This window comes from Marmota marmota, unplaced genomic scaffold, assembly GCF_001458135.2.
Source record: "Marmota marmota marmota unplaced genomic scaffold, marMar, whole genome shotgun sequence".
Classification (NCBI taxonomy): Eukaryota; Metazoa; Chordata; class Mammalia; order Rodentia; family Sciuridae; genus Marmota; species Marmota marmota.
The window spans coordinates 7,731,129-7,749,777 of NW_026000020.1; the positions used below are offsets into that span (position 1 = coordinate 7,731,129).

An 18,649-nucleotide genomic window follows, 5' to 3' on the forward strand; every position below is an offset into this window, starting at 1 on the left:
GCCAGAGTTGACACACAGGTGTTTGTGGGGTTTTTTATTTTGTTGTTTTGGTTTTTCGTTTTAGCAGTTCTCATAGATCTTATTCAATCCATCTGATGTGCTTTCCACAAAATAAAGACCCTTGTCACCCTCTCCCATTGGTTCTGATTCATCCGGGGTGGCCTCAGGAGCGAGAGTGGGCATGTTTAAGTCCCGCTGCTATGATTCTCCTAAACAGCCAGAGCTGAAAGCCATGAGGTCATTTAAGGAGCTGCCTCGTGTGACCTGCAAACTTTACAAGCAGAAAAGAAGTGGCACTACTGAATAGTGATGAAAGTATAAGATGAATCCAAACAACCTGAATTTTGAAGTCAGAGAACACATTTGTGGCTTTAGGTTTCAAGCAGGGAAATAATAGAAACTGATACTGTTTCCCCGGGGCCCTTGATGTGTTGTGTGTGGGCCACCCTGTTGAACAGGACCTTGCTCCTGGACCTTCCTGGGTTCCATCTTCTTACTGTTTGGATGTGAGGTGTCCCCCAAAAGCTCACATGTAAGACAATGCAAGAAGGTTTGGAGGAGAAATGATTGGATCATATCCTTAACCTAATCAGTGAGCAGATCCCTGATGGGATTAACTGGGTGGTGGCTGGAGGTGCGTGGGGTGTGGTTGGAGGAGGTGAGCATTGGGACGTGGCTTTGGATCTGGGGAGTGGAGTCTCTCTCTGCCTCTGATCATCATTGTGAGCAGCTTCCCTCTGCCACACTCTTCCACCATGATGTCCAGCCTCACCTTAAGCCCCAAGGGATGGAGCCAGACTTCTATGGATGAGACCTCTGAAACTGAGCTCTAAACAAACCTTTCCTGCTTCACAGTCGTTCTGATTGGGTCCTTTAGTCACATCAGTGAAAAAGCTGACTAACACATTTCCTTTCACCCTCTGCTCTCTGGCGAGCTTGGGGTTCCCTTGGTGACTCTCTCCTTCTTTCCCTCTCCTTTCCCTCCATCCCCACATCACAGCAGGGGTTCACTGCACTGAAGATCTGGTCACAGGCCCCCAGGAAGGATGGCCCTGACCTAAGTAGAGGAGGAAGGATGAGGGAAAGGATGTCTGTGTGTTAAGACAAAGTGAAGTCATGCTGATCACCCTGAGCCGATCGTGCCAGTGTGACAATGAATCAAGGGCGCCATGTTGTGCCTTGTGAGTGTGTGGAACTATTTGTATCAACCAAAAAAATAATGATATAACCACAAAAGCCCAGGGATAAGCTGGCTCTTTCTGCTACATATGCCTTCTTGTTTTTTTTTTTTTTCTAGTTTATTGCCCCTACTGCCCCTCTTCCAGTTGTGAGGAAGAAGCTTAATCAAATTAATTGTGATATGACCAAAAAATGTGCCAACTTCCTCTCCTCCTGCACATGCCTTTTCTTTCTCTTTCTCCACAAAGGTTAGCAAACGTTGGCCCTGGTGCCATTTCCCTCTTGGCCGTGGATGCATGCCTCCATTCAGTTGGCTTCAGGTCTCAGTGTCTGGGAACCTTGAGGCTGACCAGTGAGAGGGTCCTTTGGTATTTTGAGTCCTACTGAAGCACAAGGGCAGTTCAGATCTTTGAGAGCATAGATCTGCAGTTAGGAAACAGACCTCCAGCCGGGTTGGCGGCGGGCCCTGCCTTATCTCCCGTCTCCTGTGACAATGACAGTAGTAGTCCCACTCCACAGTGGAAAGGCAGGTGACAGAGTGAGGTGGGATGGCTTCCATCAATGCACATGTGTTGATGAATGTCCAGCTTCTGTGTGGTGCCCTGCTGGTTGGGTTGCTGGGTAAAATCTAGACACCCAATTCGATTTCAGTTGCAGATAACTAATGCAGCATGTTTTAGTCTAAGTACAGTATGTTTACACTAAAATTTATGCCTTGTTTACCTGAGATTCCAATTCCCCGGCATCCTCTGCTGCTGTGTGGGGTCTGGCAGCTCACTTCCTAGGCCCTGCACATGCCCTGGGTGGAGGCCGGAGCTGGGAGGCCTGGCTGGGTTAAGTCCCTCCCTGCAGGCTGCTTATCTGTTCCCATCTGCTGGCCCTCAGTGAGAATCTCCAACACTCTCTTGTCTTCAACCAAAGAGGATGGAAATTGCATTAGTCCCTTTTTTATTGTTATAATGAAATACCTGAGTCAGGTTATTTTACAAAGAAAAAGGTTTCATTGAACTCACAGTTAGAAGGTTGGAAGTTCAAATGGCACATTGTGGGTTCCTGCCAGGGCCCATGGCTATGTCACACCATGGCAGGAATGCACGGGCATCTCTGTGTCCATGTGGCCTTTCCCTGCCCTCACAAAGCCACCAGGAGTCAATCATGGGGGCTCCGCCCTAATGCCTAATCTCATCTACTCATTTCCCAAATGCCCACCTCTGAATACCACCAGCCACAGAAGTTTCTAGTCTCTTAATTTACTTAACATAAGATTTGGGGGGATGAAACCCCTGCATGATTTTGGAGGGTAGGGGCTGCATATTCAAGCCATGGCAGGACCTGATGTCTTTTGCAACCTGCTGGCCTGGGGAGAGGTGCCCCTTTGGTGCTCAGCTCTGGGCAAGACCTGCTGCGTGAGGAGCCCCGTAGCACTCCCCTGCCCACCTCCTCAAGCTGCTGCAGCCCCTCCCTCCATCAGACCACCTGTGCAGCAGGTGCCTCTGCAGACCCAGAGGTTTGGGCAGCCACTGCAAGGTCACAGCCCCACCTGGGTGACAGGGACAGCCAGCCAGGACTCCTGTTTTCTGCCTTTGGCGTGGGTGTCTGTGCTTGGGTCAGCTTCTCAAGCTCCCTTCATGGGACCTTTGTCAACCAGGGACTGGTCCTCACTGCTGAGCCCTGGCTGTGCCCTGCCAGCTGACACTGCCACGCGGGTCTCACTGGGCATGTGTGCTGCACCAACCATGAGGCCATCTGTATTCTACCAACTGTGGCAGCAGAGTTCTTCCTTGTAGTGGCCTGAGCAGCCACCTTCCTTGAGCTTGTCTTTCTGGGACACCTCCTCAAGATGGATGGCACATTTCCTACCCCTGGTCCTTTTCTTGGCCTCCAGGACCTGACACGTGTACCTGCTGTGCACGTTATTGCAGCCTCCCGGGAGCCCCGCCACCTCAGCAGCCGGTTCCACTCCTTCAGGGTCCCCCCAGACTGCTCATTCCTTTGCTCTCTGAATCCTTCCAGGCCACGGTCCTGAGAGAGGCCTCATGGAGGAGACAGGAGTGAAGTCACTGAGGGACAGGAGTTGCCTGGCTGTCCTGGTCGACATCCCAGCCCTGGCACTCACAGCCGCGCGGGCAACCACTGAAATTCTCTGGATGTGAAGTCGCTCATTAGAAATGGAGTGAAGATATCAGTACCTACTTCTAGGGTGTTGGGGGGCTGCAGAGTTAATACACGAACATGCTTAGGACAGGGCCTGGCACAGCCTCAGATATTCCAGGAGATGCAGAGCAGAGCCTCTGGGACTCTATGCTTGAGGCCTCAACCTTGATCCCTTCATTTGCTAATCGTGCAACGCTGGGAAAGTGACTAACATTCTGTGTCTCATTTCCCCATCTCTAAAACGGGAAGAATAACACCAGGTTATTAGAAAGATGAAATTTGATATTCGGAGTTGATATTTGGACATGCTCAGAATAGGGTACCCCATGCTCAATAAATATGAATTGTTCTTATGGCCATCGGCCCCAAGACTTCTCAAACTTTCTATCATTTCTACATTCTGGTGATTTTATCTCCCTCTCCTGTCATGTCACTGGGACACGTCCTAGCTCTACTCCCCTAACCCCATGCTCCTGAAACAAAATCTGAATTCTCACTGGGACCCTCCTTTGTCCCCACCCCCGCAGCATCTTCTGCCCTTCGTGAAACTCAATCTCCTTCCCATGGCCTCGGAGCCTCTTCCCCGGGCCTGGCACCTGCCATCCCCCCACCTCTCTCCTCTGCTGATTTCCACCACAGGCTCTGTGCTGGGTTCTTGAGCTGATGTTCTTCCTGCCTGTGCCCTTCCTGGGGGACCATCCCCACCCCCACCTCCAGCACTCACCTCACACCCTTGCTACACCTGGTAACTCAGTCATCCTCTGAGACACAGCTCAGGGGGTCACTGCTCCCAAGCCAGCTTCCCTCTTGGGGGAAGGCCCAGATAAGCTCCTTGGGTCAGCAACCTGGGCCCCTCGTACTGTCGCACTACTACTCTCGGTTTGAGGTGGAGACCTCTGGTCCTTAATTTGGCATGTTCACATCTAGTAGGGCCTGGCTCTCTGCACACATTGTTTCAAGAAAAGCAGTGAGACGACCTTGCGCAATGACATCACACTTGGCCACGGCGCTGGTTGGAGTTTCGCACGTTGACTATTCTTTCCTGTTGTAAAGGAGTCTGGAAGTACTGGCCAGGGAATTTGCTACAGAAATGAAATTCCTAGTTTAGAAAATGATTAAAAACTTTTTAAAACATTGATTTTGTAGTGCATCAGTCCAAAAGATTATTTTAGGTCTGCCTTTTATTTATTCCTGGCCACATGGGCAGCTCAGGCAGTCCAGGCTGGGTTCCAGGCCAGGAGGGGCCACAGCACCATCTGTACCTCTGAGATTCAGCTGGCTTTAGTCATCCTCTAGGCATTCTTCCTACCCAATACCTGTAAGGATAACATTAAGATAGTAGCTGACACATATTCAAGTGTTTGCCACGTAACAGGCCCTGTTCTACCATTTTATATGTAGTAACTCATTAATGTCTCAAGGCAACTCAATGGGCAGAGATTTCTCTCTGTTTCACTGTTTTGTTTTGTTTTGTTTTTTTTTGGGGGGGGAGGAGGTTTACTGGGGATTAGGGGTGTTTAACCACTGAGCCACATCCCCAGTCTTTTTTATTTTGAATTTTTAGAATTCTTGGTGCATACTGAGTATTACACTCAGGGTCACTTGGCCACTGAGCCACATCCCCAGCTCTTTTTTAAATCTTATTTAGAGACAGGGTCTCACTGAGTTGCTTAGCACCTGCCTTTTTGCTGAGGCTGGCTTTGAACTCATGATCCTCCTGCCTCAGCCTCTCAAGCCACTGGGATTATAGACATGTGCTACCGTGCCCGGCTCTCTGTTTTTAATTGATGTTTTTACAGTACCTAGATAGATGTGTGCCTTGCACAAAGTGAGGACTCATTGGCATTTGTTAAATTGATGAATGGGTGGAATGACACTCCTCAGTCTGCAGAAACTCACCTGTGTTCTGTCTTCATGGGTAAATGGAATCAGGGTAGCTGAGCACCTTAGACACCCTTCATCCCGCCACACCACCAGGACCACACTGCGCTGTTAAGAATGCAATTCCCATGTGTCACTGCCGAAAAATCTTATCTGATCTTTTTATGCAAAATAACTTGTAAATTAAATCCAACCCTCTTGTTGACTTTGTGGCTTCTAAGAGACTGTCCACCTTCCTCCTGTACCCTTCTGTGGTAGGGGATCTGCACTTATTTTCTCTTCACCTGTTGTTTGAGTGGATGTAACTTCTAAACAGGTACCTGGCGTGTCTAAAGACCTCACCTATTAAATAGAAGGGCTTACCAAAGAGGAGTAAACTTGCCACAGGGATCTTTATTTCCTAATTTAGCTTTTGGACCAGTCTGAGCCTTCTGTTGCAGATTTCTTCAGACACACTCCTCCTGAACTCTGACACCCTGAACAGAGAAGCTTCTGAGACTCTCTTTCAAACACACACAAGGGTCCAACAAGGAGTCAGAGGTAGCCAGTGCACCTGTCTGTCTGGCAGATGAAGGCTTCTGTAGCAGGACATTTGCCCGGCAGATTGAGTCAAGTCACAGACCAAGGAAAGAGTAGTGATACCATAGCATAGATTAAACTGTATGAATTTGATTGGGGCCACTGACAGGCATGTTGTTTAGAATGAAAAGAGCCTGTTATTTATTTTATTTATCTATATGTGGTGCTGAGAATTCAACCCAATGCCTCACACATGCTAGGCAAGTGCTCTGCCACGGGGCTACAGCCCCACCTCCAAAGAGCACATTATTTGGGACAAGAGGGCACACTGGGTTAAAATCCTCTCTCTGCCCTAATATATGTTAAGTATACAACCTAGGTTATATAAATTAAATCCAACCCTCTCGTTGGATTTAATGGTGGGGCTGAAGGCCTACAGCACCTGGGAGAATGTTGGCTCCCTTGAATGTAAAATGGGGTTGTGATATCCTATTTCATAGGACTGTTGTAAGGACCAAGCTAACTGACAATGCATAAGCCCTTTTTAGTTGCTTAATGCATTAAGTTTTTTTCATCCAAGTGCTGGTTAATAGAATCCAACCCTCTTGTTGACTTCATGGCTTTAGAGAGATTCTGTCTGCCTTCGTCATGCACCCTGAAATGCATCTTGTCAGTTTGCTCCAGTTTGATTTCTGTGTTCTGTGGTTGAAACACAGAAGCCTTTGCTCTTTGCTGTAGGACTTGGCTCCATGTAGTATCTTTTGCTGTGTAGGTTTCATTGGAGAAACAGGATGTTCAGACTCTAGAAAATTTTCTATGGATGGATGAAAGTCAATACTTTGAGCCCAAATTGACTTCTGTCTTTAAGGAAATAAAAAGGCAAGCCACAGATGGGAGAAAATGTTTGCAATACATACATCCACCAATGGACTGCTAGCCAGAACATACAAAGAAGCTAGTCAATTAAAAATAGAATGAGCCGGGTGCGGTGGCACACGCCTGTCATCCCAGTGGCTCCAGAGGCTGAGACAGGAGGATCACGAGTGCAAAGCCAGCCTCAGCAAAAGCAAGGCCCTAAACAACTCAGTGAGACCCTGTCTGTACATAAAATACAAAATAGGGCTGGGGATGGGGCTCAGTGGTCGAGTGCCCCTGAGTTCAATCCCTGGTTTAAAAAAAAAAGAAAAAAGAAAAAAAGAAAAGAAAAAGGATGAGCAAGCCAATAGGAATTAAGCAGACAGGAAAGGAAGATAAATGAATGATCAGGCGCAGACACAGGAGAATCTGGTCATGATCATTAATCAAAAGGGAAATGCAACTTCAAAACCAAGGCAATACAATTTTGTACTGCTAGAAGGACTAACACTAAAAAGACGCAAAGCCAACCGTTGTCAGGGATGGGAGCAACTGGGATTCTCATGAGCTGCAGGTGGGAAGGAAAAATCACACAACTGATATGAACAATGGTGTGGCAGTTTCTTCAAAAGTTAAAATGCAGCTGCCATATGACCTGCCTATTTCACTTCTACATGTTTACTCCAGAGAAATGGCAGGAGACTGAGACAGGAGGATCACAAGTTCAAAGCCAGCCTCAGCCACTTAGCAAGGCCTTAAGCAACTTCGCCCTTCACATACAAAGTGTCACGAGTTGTTCATGATTCTCATGTTTTAATTCTGTTCCTGCTGGGAGTTCTGAAATGGACTGTGTGCTGGCCAGAATGATGGCCCCAAAGATGTACGCATCTGAAGCCCTACAACCTGTGAATATGGCACCTCACAGGGGAAAACAGACTTGGAGATACAATTGAATTGAGGACCTTGATGGGTAATAGAGGTGGGTCCCGTGTAGTCACAGGGCTCCTTGTACATGAGAGGAGGCTAAGAAGGAGTGACAAGGCTTCCAGGGGTTCCTCACCTCTTCACCTAGTGGAAGTGAGGCAGCATGGGAGGGCAGGTGGGTGTAGTGACCTCGAAGACAGAAGGAGAAGGAAAGTCACAGAAGGTGGCCGCCAGGAGCTAAGGTAGGTAACGAAGGGATTCTGCCCAGAGCTTTCAGAAGGAAGGCAGCCCTTAAAATAAGTGCCAGGGAGTGGGACAGCTTGGTCACGTGGCGATTCCATTCCTAGCCTTTTTAGGAACCTCCTTACTGCTCTCCAAAGTGGTTGTACCAATGTGTGCACTGTGTGGTGGGCAGGAGAGAGTGACCTGGAGTGCGACCCTGTGCTGTAGACTCAAAGAAAAAGAGAAGCAGCATCACGCTGGGACAGGGGCCCCTGTGAAGGAGGCCTGTGACTGGACTGGCGGGAAAGCAGCTGGGCAGGGCGTGAAGGAGACATTTTCCAAGGGAGAATGGTGTGTGGGAGACTCCTGGCTGCAGCTTTGCTGTGGTACAAGGGTACCTCTGAAGGGCATGGGAAGCCTTGGGTGGTGACCCTAGCGTTCTGATGTCCCTGGACGCGCCCCTTCCCGTGGCTGGCGGCACCAGGACGTCCATCACACCTCTCTGCTCTATCTGGCAGGTACGCGGGGGCCCTTCTGGATGAGGACATTTTCCAAGGGAAGGAGCTGGTCAGCAGCCGCGTGCTGCAGGCCCTGGTGGTGGGGCTGAAGGCCTACAGCACCTGGGAGAATGTTGGCTGCCTGCAGGACTGCCGCGAGAGCACCGGAGGCATGGTGAGCGCGCGCCGTCCCAGGGGCCCCAGGAGTGCGCGTGCGCAGGGCAGCCCTGGGCTGGGCAGAGCCGTCTCTGAGCCCCCTGGAATTCTCACTCTGGGTACTTACCTGGGAGCCGGCTGTCCCTTCAAACATAGGCTGGCAGCACTTGGGGACAGAACCCAGGGGTTCTGGGGTAGAATGAGCTTATGTTGGCAGGAGGGAGGTGAGACCTGAAGTGACCCCTGAGGCAGGGGCAGTCCTCATGGGGAGGGTCAGGACACTGGGGGGCAGTGAACAGGTCCCTCAACAGGGTCTGACTGGTGCCTCCTGTAATCTTCTGGTTGTCTAGTCCTGCTCCCTGGGTCATCCTGTCTGCTATGGAATGTGGTTTGTCCCCACCCAAACTCATGGGGCTTGATTCCCCATTGTAATGGTGTTGTGGTGATGGGGACAATAAGAGGCATTAGAGGTCATGAGGGATCAACCCTCGTGTGCATAGATTCATGGTTTTTGTTTTGTTTTGGTTTTAGTTGTAGTTGGATACAACACCTTTATTTCACTTATTTATTTTTACGTGGTGCTGAGGATCGAACCCAGGGCCTTGCACATGCCAGGTGAGGGCTCTACCACTGAGCCCCAGCCCCAGATTCCTGGGTTTTAAGAGCCCTGTTAGTTCTCAGAGACTGGTTGTGCAGTTGGCTGTTGCCTCACTGTAACCAACATGCCTGACATGAACAGCTTACAGGAGGGAGAGTTTATTTTGGTTCCTGGTTTGAGACGTTCATGGTCAGCCAGTTCCACAGCTCTGGGCCGGAGGGGAGGCAGGACACCGTGGCAGAAGGGCATGGAGGAGGAAGGCAGCTCTGGACACGGCAACCAGGAGCCCCAGAGCTCTGCTCACCAGGGACAAAATGCAAACCTGAAAGGCACAGCCCCGGGACTCCCTCCAGCTGCATCCTACCAACCTACAGTTACCCCCAATTATCCATATCAGTAGATTGGCCCACTGATGAGGTTTCCCCCTCATAATTTGATCAGTTCACCTCTGCATTGTCTCACACTTGAGCTTTGGGGGGACATCTTATCTAAATCTAACACTGGAACAGGTCTTGCAGGACTGGATTGGTTATTGCAAGAGCAGGTTGTTATAAAGCAAATTTGGTTTCCTCAGCTTCCTGCAATACTTCCTCTCTTGCCATGTGACCACTTTTCTACCTGTGGTACTCAGTCATCTTGTGCACACTTCTGCTATGGCATGGCATGTTGAACATAGACAGAAGACCCTCGCCAGAGGTGCATCAGATGAAGCCACTAGCTTTCAGATTTTCAACCTCCTAAACTCTGATCTAAATAAACCTCTTTTCCTTATAAAATACCCAGCCTCTGGTATTTTATGATAGCAACAGAAAATGGTTCAAGAATTTGCTGCATCAAGTCACAGTACTCAGAAAAAATGCATTTGCCTGTTTATTATAAAGGATTTGACAAAGGATACAGATGAACAGTCAGATGAGGAGATACATAGGATGATGTCTGGATGGCTCCTGGACACAGAAATTTCTGTCCTGTGGTTTTGTGGGTGCACCACCCTCCCACTATGTGGATGAGTTCGATGGCCTGGAAACTCTCTGAACCACAATTTTAGTGGTTCTTATGGAGGCCTGACCACACAAGCATGATTAATTATTCAAAATCTCCAGCCCTGTCCCCTTCCTAGAGGATGGGAAGGAGGGAAGAGAGTTCCAAGCTTCTAATCCTGGCTTGCTCTTTCTAGTGACCAGACCCCACCCAAAAGTTTTCCAGGAGCTCAGGAGAAGTTGCCTCCTTTGGACAAAAGATGCTTCTAATACCCAGGAATTCTCCAGGGGATTTAGGAGCTCTTAGGTCTTTCCAGGGTTAAAGACAAAATATTAAAACCAAAGGTGCTCCTCAGCCCTGTCACTCAGGAAATCCCCAGGGACTTAGGAGTCGTGGCAGAAACTGGGGAAGAAGAACAAATGTGTATTTATTGTGCTAAATTAGGCGCTCTGTGCCAGGACCAGGGCTGGGGACCAGATGTTTTTTCCTTTTGACACACAGGCAGGGACACCTGCACACAGGAGGGGTGTGGCCCATCAAGGGACACGGGATAGGCACAAGCTAAGTCCAGGAGAGGTACAGGGGAGGCCAGGGCTGAGGACCCTGGAGAGGGGACGGACAATGTCTGCACAGTCGCCTGTGACAGGTGCTCGGGGGACCTGGACCCAGGGCCACGGCATGAGCTGATGGTGTCCATTGAGATGAAGCCTTCAGCAGCGGCCGGGCCCACGGCAGGTGCCAGCCATCTCAGCTGTGCTCATCACGCCCTTTCCTAACGAGGAAACCGAGGCTGAATTGAGGGCAGCAAGGGCAGGGACCTTGTCCTTGGTCGCCGCAGCCTCGGGCTCACTGCAGTGGGGAGGCTTCAGTCCACTGAGGACTGAGTGGCAGACGGACGGGTGCAGGGACGGAATGACGGGGTGAATGAATACCCAGGTAGCCGGTCCCCTCAGCCCTGGGACTCGGCATCAGTCCACAGACCTGTCCATCTGCTCTTCTCTTATTTTATTATTATTATTCATCCTGAACACCCTGTTGTCAGGACTTCATTGTTACTTTTTGGAGAGAAAGAACACATGGTGGTGTCCACTGGCCCTTCATCTCCAGAGCCAGGGCGCCCACCTTGACAGCTCTTGGCTGGGGACAATTTTTGTTTACTTGCTTATTTTATTGGTTCTTCTTAGTTATTCATGACAGTAGAATCCACTCTGATAAAATTATACAAGCATGGAATATGTCTTATTCTAATTAGGACCCCATTGTTGGGGTTGGGCACGGTGATGGGGTTCACTTAGGTATTTTCATGTGTACACAGGAAAATTGTTAGATGTATTTATTCTTGAGCTGGGGATATAGCTGAGTTGGTAGGGTGCTTGCCTCACATTCACAAGGCCCTGGGTTCAATCCCCAGAACCACAAAAACACAAAAAAAGAAAACCCATTCAAATGTATTTATTCTACTGTCTTTTCTATTCCTACCTGTCCTCCCTTCCTTTCTTTCCCCTTTGACTAATCTGCTGATCTTCTCTTCTTCCTTCCCCCTTAAAGTTGTGAGTCAGCAACTGCATATCAGAGAGAACATTTGGCCTCTGGTTTATGGGGACTGGCTTATTTCACTTAGCACGATACTCTCCAGTTCCGTCCATTTACTGGCAGATGCCATGATTTCATTCTTCTTTATGGCTAAGTAATACTCCATTGTGTGTATGTACCACATTTTCTTTATCCATTCATCTGTTGAAAGGCATCTAGGTTGGTTCTGTAGCTCCGCTATTGTGAATTGAGCTGCTATAAACATTGATGTGGCTGTGTCGCTGTAGTGGGGCCAAATTTTTATGTCCTGTGTCTAGTGTAGGAGCTGGGCTTGAGGAAGAGGAGAGGATGGGAAACTGTTGTACAATTTACTTCAATCTGAGTGTATCTGGCACTTACGTTTTGCCTCTACTCTCACCATTCAGCCCTGTGCAGTCCTGCCTCTCCCACCTGCTGACTTTAATGTTTGTTGCTGCTGTCCAACGTGAACACCACGGGGAGGGGCAGCTTTTTTACTGAATAAAGCATATTTTAAAATCACAGTTATTATATTAGTTTTTATAAAAAGAATACACCAGGTGTGATGGAGCTCACCTGTAATCCCAATGACACGGGAGGACCACAAGTTTGAGGCCAGCGTCAGCAATATAGTGAGTTCCTAAACAACTTAGAGAGACCCTGTCTTAAGACAGAAAATAAACAGGGCTGGGGACATGGCTCAGTGGTTAAGCACCCCAGGGTTCAATCTCTGGTACCAAAAACAAACAGAAAACCCAAAATGCCCATTATAGAAATTTTTTTAAACATAGAAAAGCACAAGCAGGGGAGCAGAGATATCCCTCAGAAGCAACAGACTGTTCCTCACACCATGTCCTTCCCATGCACTGCACATGTGTGTTTTTAAATTTTTATAATCTTTTCATCTCAGAGTTGATGAGGATGATCCTTTAGGTCAAGTTTTAAGGACTGGTACCACTTATCACGTGGATGTACCATAATTCATTCAACCAGTCCCTCAGGTTATGCCCAAGTTTTATTGTTATGCTAAATGACACCATAGGACATATTCTAGTACCTAACTTTTTGCTTGTTTGTAAACCTCTGATTGTTTTCTTGGAATCAAGTATTTAAATGGCATTGGCATTGTAAACAAAGGGGATGCCATTTCTACTCCTGACAGCAGTCAAACAGAGAATGCTCAAGTTTCTGGGCCAGTGCATTTCAGATTCTTTGACCATGACCAGAGGTATAGGCACACTTTTCATTCCAACCCAGGACTCACAAGCATACGTACATGAAATTGGAAAAGAAGCTTTGTGGACAGCACTGGCTTCACCATTGTCAGGTGCTCTTGGGTTTCCATTGGGTATCGTTTTAAGAAAAGCCAGTCCTGGTGCATTAAATCAATTCTGTTTAGTGTGTCACAGCCCACTGTTTGCACAACATTCCTGGGACTCACTTATCCAACAGCAGTGGGCTGGCTGCACGTGGTGGGGCTGCGGCTCAGCCGCATGTGTCTGCGGTGGCCACCAGAAGCCCGAGTGTCAGGGGAGTACGTTTTCTGGCCAGGCTATGGGGTGGCTTCTGCCAAGGCCAGAGTCTCTGGAATCTAATTCTCACTGGAATGTTCCCAGTTTGCCCCTTTGATACTTAGGATTCTGCATCTGGAAATGGGAAAGAGATAAAGCCTTTGATTGGCTCCTAAGCACCAGTACACACAAAGTGGCCCTCTCTCCCTCCTGCGTGGCCTCCCTTGGACCTGGGGTGTGGATGGGCGCCCAGCCCTCCCAGCTGGGTCTAGGTGAGTTCATGGTCCCTGTGCGGTTGCTCTTGAACTGCTCTGCGGAAACCTCTGGATTCTCAGGTTGTTCCCTCCACAGATTGATGTTCCCATAATGCTCGGTGGCTGATTTGAATGCCATTATTGCTCTGTGTCGGGGTGTCATGACAAAGTCTCAGGCTGGCTGTTTCTTAGGACTTTTGGCAGTTCTTGCTTTCTTTGGGTGTCAGGCTGAATGCTTCGAGAGTGCCTCTCCCACCAGCCTGTCTGAGCTTAAGAAAGAAATATTCTGTATAAAAGAGCAGATAGAAGGATGACAGTTGATTTCTCATGTGGAAATCGTCACATTGGAAGGCAATGGAATATAATGTTTTTATGCTTAAAGAACCTTCTTAGCAGTGAAGTGGATAATGCAGGGTCCAAATAGAGTGGGACTTTGCAATTAAATCATGTTTTAGTCTTTTTTACTCCTTTTTCTCTCTCTCTGCCTGGGATAAAGGAGGTTTCATACAAAAAGAAAAATTTCTAGACGCTGATCATTAAGTGAGCCGCGTGGCTGGAGTTTTCATGGTCCTTGTTCTCACAAGCACATGACAGCGCTGATGACTGCTGGTTTGGGTCACTGTGGAGGGTGACCAGCTCTCTGTGTGGGACAGGGTGCTAGGCACATGTTCTGTGTCCTGAAGGCCAGGGAGTCTGAGGGCGGCATAGTGCCCTGTGCATGGAATTGGGAGGCCCTGAGTTTCCAGCCACACTGGCCTTGGGGGACTTCTGACCAAGTTGGAGTAACACACAGAAGGTATGCCCTCCTGACCCAAATACCAAAACCAGGTCAATAGACACGCACCAAGGAGTTCGTAAGGCATGGACATCAGGCAAGGAAGGATGGGAACCTTTCAGAAAGAGGAGATAAACCACCCTACTATTGCCCCTGTTGGTTACTATGAGAGAGTTTCCAGGCCATGCCTGAGGAGGGGGACTGAGGCAAGTCGACAGCAGGGTCATGAGGGTCAGAAACCATCATTTCAGAAGCTGCTGCCAATTTGGGGGCTACTATTGAAGGACAGAAATATACATACCCAAGAACCATCTAGGGGTAATCCACAGTAGAGCCCAGAGCGCTCCCCAAGTGGAAGGCGTGGAGCTGAGGGTCCAACGGGAACAAAGCATGTAGAGTTCACAGGATGGAGTAGTGGACAGAAGAGAACTGGACCGAGGGAGAGCTCAGAGGTCAGCAGCAGCTCTTCCCACCTCCCTATCCCCGAATATACAGCTGGTACTGACTAGCGCAGGCCTGTGAGATGGCTCAGGGCTGAGGACAGAATCACCCAGCACGATTAGAGCAGCAGCCGCCATTGCTTACACAGCACCGGAATAGTGCCTCTCCAACTAGCCTGTCTGAGGAGCTTAAGAAAGAAATGTTCTGTATAAAAGAGCAGATAGAAGGATGATAGTTGATTTCTCATGTGGAACTCGTCACATTGGAAGGCAATGGAACAACATCTTTAAAGTAATGAAAGGGAAAAAGTCAGTCTGAAATTCTGTATCCAACAAAATTATGTTTAAGAAACAATATAAAAACACCTTTAGACTCGTAAAAGTTAACAGGATCCATCACTCACGAGCTTTTCCCATTGGGAGTACTAAAGGGAATTCTTCAGGCAGAAGGAAATGACACCAGATAGAGATATGGATTTACACAAAGCAATGAAAAGCATCAAAAATACAGATAAAATTATCAGATTTTGGTCTTAGTATTTAAATCTTTTTAAAGGTTATTTGGTGGTGAGTGTAGTGGCACAGACCTATAATCCCAGTGGCTCAACAGGCTGAGGCAGGGGAATCGCAAGTTCAAAGCCAGCCTCAGCAACTTAGTGAGTTCCTAAGCAACTCAGCAAGATCCTGTCTCTAAATAAAATATAAAAAAGGACTGGGGATGTGGATCAGCAATTAAGTGCCCCTGGGTTCAGTCCCTAGTACCATTTAAAAAAAAAAAAATGTTAACTGGCTTTTCTTTTCTTTTTTTTTTTTTTTTTGCTACAGAGATTGAACCCAGGTGCTTTACCACCAAGCCACATCCCCACCCCTTTTTGTTTTTATTTTGATTCAGNCACCAATGGACTGCTAGCCAGAACATACAAAGAAGCTAGTCAATTAAAAATAGAATGAGCCGGGTGCGGTGGCACACGCCTGTCATCCCAGTGGCTCCAGAGGCTGAGACAGGAGGATCACGAGTGCAAAGCCAGCCTCAGCAAAAGCAAGGCCCTAAACAACTCAGTGAGACCCTGTCTGTACATAAAATACAAAATAGGGCTGGGGATGGGGCTCAGTGGTCGAGTGCCCCTGAGTTCAATCCCTGGTTTAAAAAAAAAAGAAAAAAGAAAAAAAGAAAAGAAAAAGGATGAGCAAGCCAATAGGAATTAAGCAGACAGGAAAGGAAGATAAATGAATGATCAGGCGCAGACACAGGAGAATCTGGTCATGATCATTAATCAAAAGGGAAATGCAACTTCAAAACCAAGGCAATACAATTTTGTACTGCTAGAAGGACTAACACTAAAAAGACGCAAAGCCAACCGTTGTCAGGGATGGGAGCAACTGGGATTCTCATGAGCTGCAGGTGGGAAGGAAAAATCACACAACTGATATGAACAATGGTGTGGCAGTTTCTTCAAAAGTTAAAATGCAGCTGCCATATGACCTGCCTATTTCACTTCTACATGTTTACTCCAGAGAAATGGCAGGAGACTGAGACAGGAGGATCACAAGTTCAAAGCCAGCCTCAGCCACTTAGCAAGGCCTTAAGCAACTTCGCCCTTCACATACAAAGTGTCACGAGTTGTTCATGATTCTCATGTTTTAATTCTGTTCCTGCTGGGAGTTCTGAAATGGACTGTGTGCTGGCCAGAATGATGGCCCCAAAGATGTACGCATCTGAAGCCCTACAACCTGTGAATATGGCACCTCACAGGGGAAAACAGACTTGGAGATACAATTGAATTGAGGACCTTGATGGGTAATAGAGGTGGGTCCCGTGTAGTCACAGGGCTCCTTGTACATGAGAGGAGGCTAAGAAGGAGTGACAAGGCTTCCAGGGGTTCCTCACCTCTTCACCTAGTGGAAGTGAGGCAGCATGGGAGGGCAGGTGGGTGTAGTGACCTCGAAGACAGAAGGAGAAGGAAAGTCACAGAAGGTGGCCGCCAGGAGCTAAGGTAGGTAACGAAGGGATTCTGCCCAGAGCTTTCAGAAGGAAGGCAGCCCTTAAAATAAGTGCCAGGGAGTGGGACAGCTTGGTCACGTGGCGATTCCATTCCTAGCCTTTTTAGGAACCTCCTTACTGCTCTCCAAAGTGGTTGTACCAATGTGTGCACTGTGTGGTGGGCAGGAGAGAGTGACCTGGAGTGCGACCCTGTGCTGTAGACTCAAAGAAAAAGAGAAGCAGCATCACGCTGGGACAGGGGCCCCTGTGAAGGAGGCCTGTGACTGGACTGGCGGGAAAGCAGCTGGGCAGGGCGTGAAGGAGACATTTTCCAAGGGAGAATGGTGTGTGGGAGACTCCTGGCTGCAGCTTTGCTGTGGTACAAGGGTACCTCTGAAGGGCATGGGAAGCCTTGGGTGGTGACCCTAGCGTTCTGATGTCCCTGGACGCGCCCCTTCCCGTGGCTGGCGGCACCAGGACGTCCATCACACCTCTCTGCTCTATCTGGCAGGTACGCGGGGGCCCTTCTGGATGAGGACATTTTCCAAGGGAAGGAGCTGGTCAGCAGCCGCGTGCTGCAGGCCCTGGTGCCATTTCCCTCTTGGCCGTGGATGCATGCCTCCATTCAGTTGGCTTCAGGTCTCAGTGTCTGGGAACCTTGAGGCTGACCAGTGAGAGGGTCCTTTGGTATTTTGAGTCCTACTGAAGCACAAGGGCAGTTCAGATCTTTGAGAGCATAGATCTGCAGTTAGGAAACAGACCTCCAGCCGGGTTGGCGGCGGGCCCTGCCTTATCTCCCGTCTCCTGTGACAATGACAGTAGTAGTCCCACTCCACAGTGGAAAGGCAGGTGACAGAGTGAGGTGGGATGGCTTCCATCAATGCACATGTGTTGATGAATGTCCAGCTTCTGTGTGGTGCCCTGCTGGTTGGGTTGCTGGGTAAAATCTAGACACCCAATTCGATTTCAGTTGCAGATAACTAATGCAGCATGTTTTAGTCTAAGTACAGTATGTTTACACTAAAATTTATGCCTTGTTTACCTGAGATTCCAATTCCCCGGCATCCTCTGCTGCTGTGTGGGGTCTGGCAGCTCACTTCCTAGGCCCTGCACATGCCCTGGGTGGAGGCCGGAGCTGGGAGGCCTGGCTGGGTTAAGTCCCTCCCTGCAGGCTGCTTATCTGTTCCCATCTGCTGGCCCTCAGTGAGAATCTCCAACACTCTCTTGTCTTCAACCAAAGAGGATGGAAATTGCATTAGTCCCTTTTTTATTGTTATAATGAAATACCTGAGTCAGGTTATTTTACAAAGAAAAAGGTTTCATTGAACTCACAGTTAGAAGGTTGGAAGTTCAAATGGCACATTGTGGGTTCCTGCCAGGGCCCATGGCTATGTCACACCATGGCAGGAATGCACGGGCATCTCTGTGTCCATGTGGCCTTTCCCTGCCCTCACAAAGCCACCAGGAGTCAATCATGGGGGCTCCGCCCTAATGCCTAATCTCATCTACTCATTTCCCAAATGCCCACCTCTGAATACCACCAGCCACAGAAGTTTCTAGTCTCTTAATTTACTTAACATAAGATTTGGGGGGATGAAACCCCTGCATGATTTTGGAGGGTAGGGGCTGCATATTCAAGCCATGGCAGGACCTGATGTCTTTTGCAACCTGCTGGCCTGGGGAGAGGTGCCCCTTTGGTGCTCAGCTCTGGGCAAGACCTGCTGCGTGAGGAGCCCCGTAGCACTCCCCTGCCCACCTCCTCAAGCTGCTGCAGCCCCTCCCTCCATCAGACCACCTGTGCAGCAGGTGCCTCTGCAGACCCAGAGGTTTGGGCAGCCACTGCAAGGTCACAGCCCCACCTGGGTGACAGGGACAGCCAGCCAGGACTCCTGTTTTCTGCCTTTGGCGTGGGTGTCTGTGCTTGGGTCAGCTTCTCAAGCTCCCTTCATGGGACCTTTGTCAACCAGGGACTGGTCCTCACTGCTGAGCCCTGGCTGTGCCCTGCCAGCTGACACTGCCACGCGGGTCTCACTGGGCATGTGTGCTGCACCAACCATGAGGCCATCTGTATTCTACCAACTGTGGCAGCAGAGTTCTTCCTTGTAGTGGCCTGAGCAGCCACCTTCCTTGAGCTTGTCTTTCTGGGACACCTCCTCAAGATGGATGGCACA

At 48.9% G+C, this 18,649-nt stretch overlaps 1 protein-coding gene across 1 annotated transcript in view; it reads left to right on the top strand.

Moving 5' to 3' along the window:
* The window catches only part of Acoxl (acyl-CoA oxidase like), a 335,479-nt gene that overhangs the window by 154,162 nt on the left and 162,668 nt on the right, over window positions 1–18,649 (top strand). Inside the window, 1 exon segment of the mRNA XM_048810372.1 lies at window positions 8,253–8,406. Within this exon segment, the coding sequence (XP_048666329.1) occupies window positions 8,253–8,406 (154 nt within the window).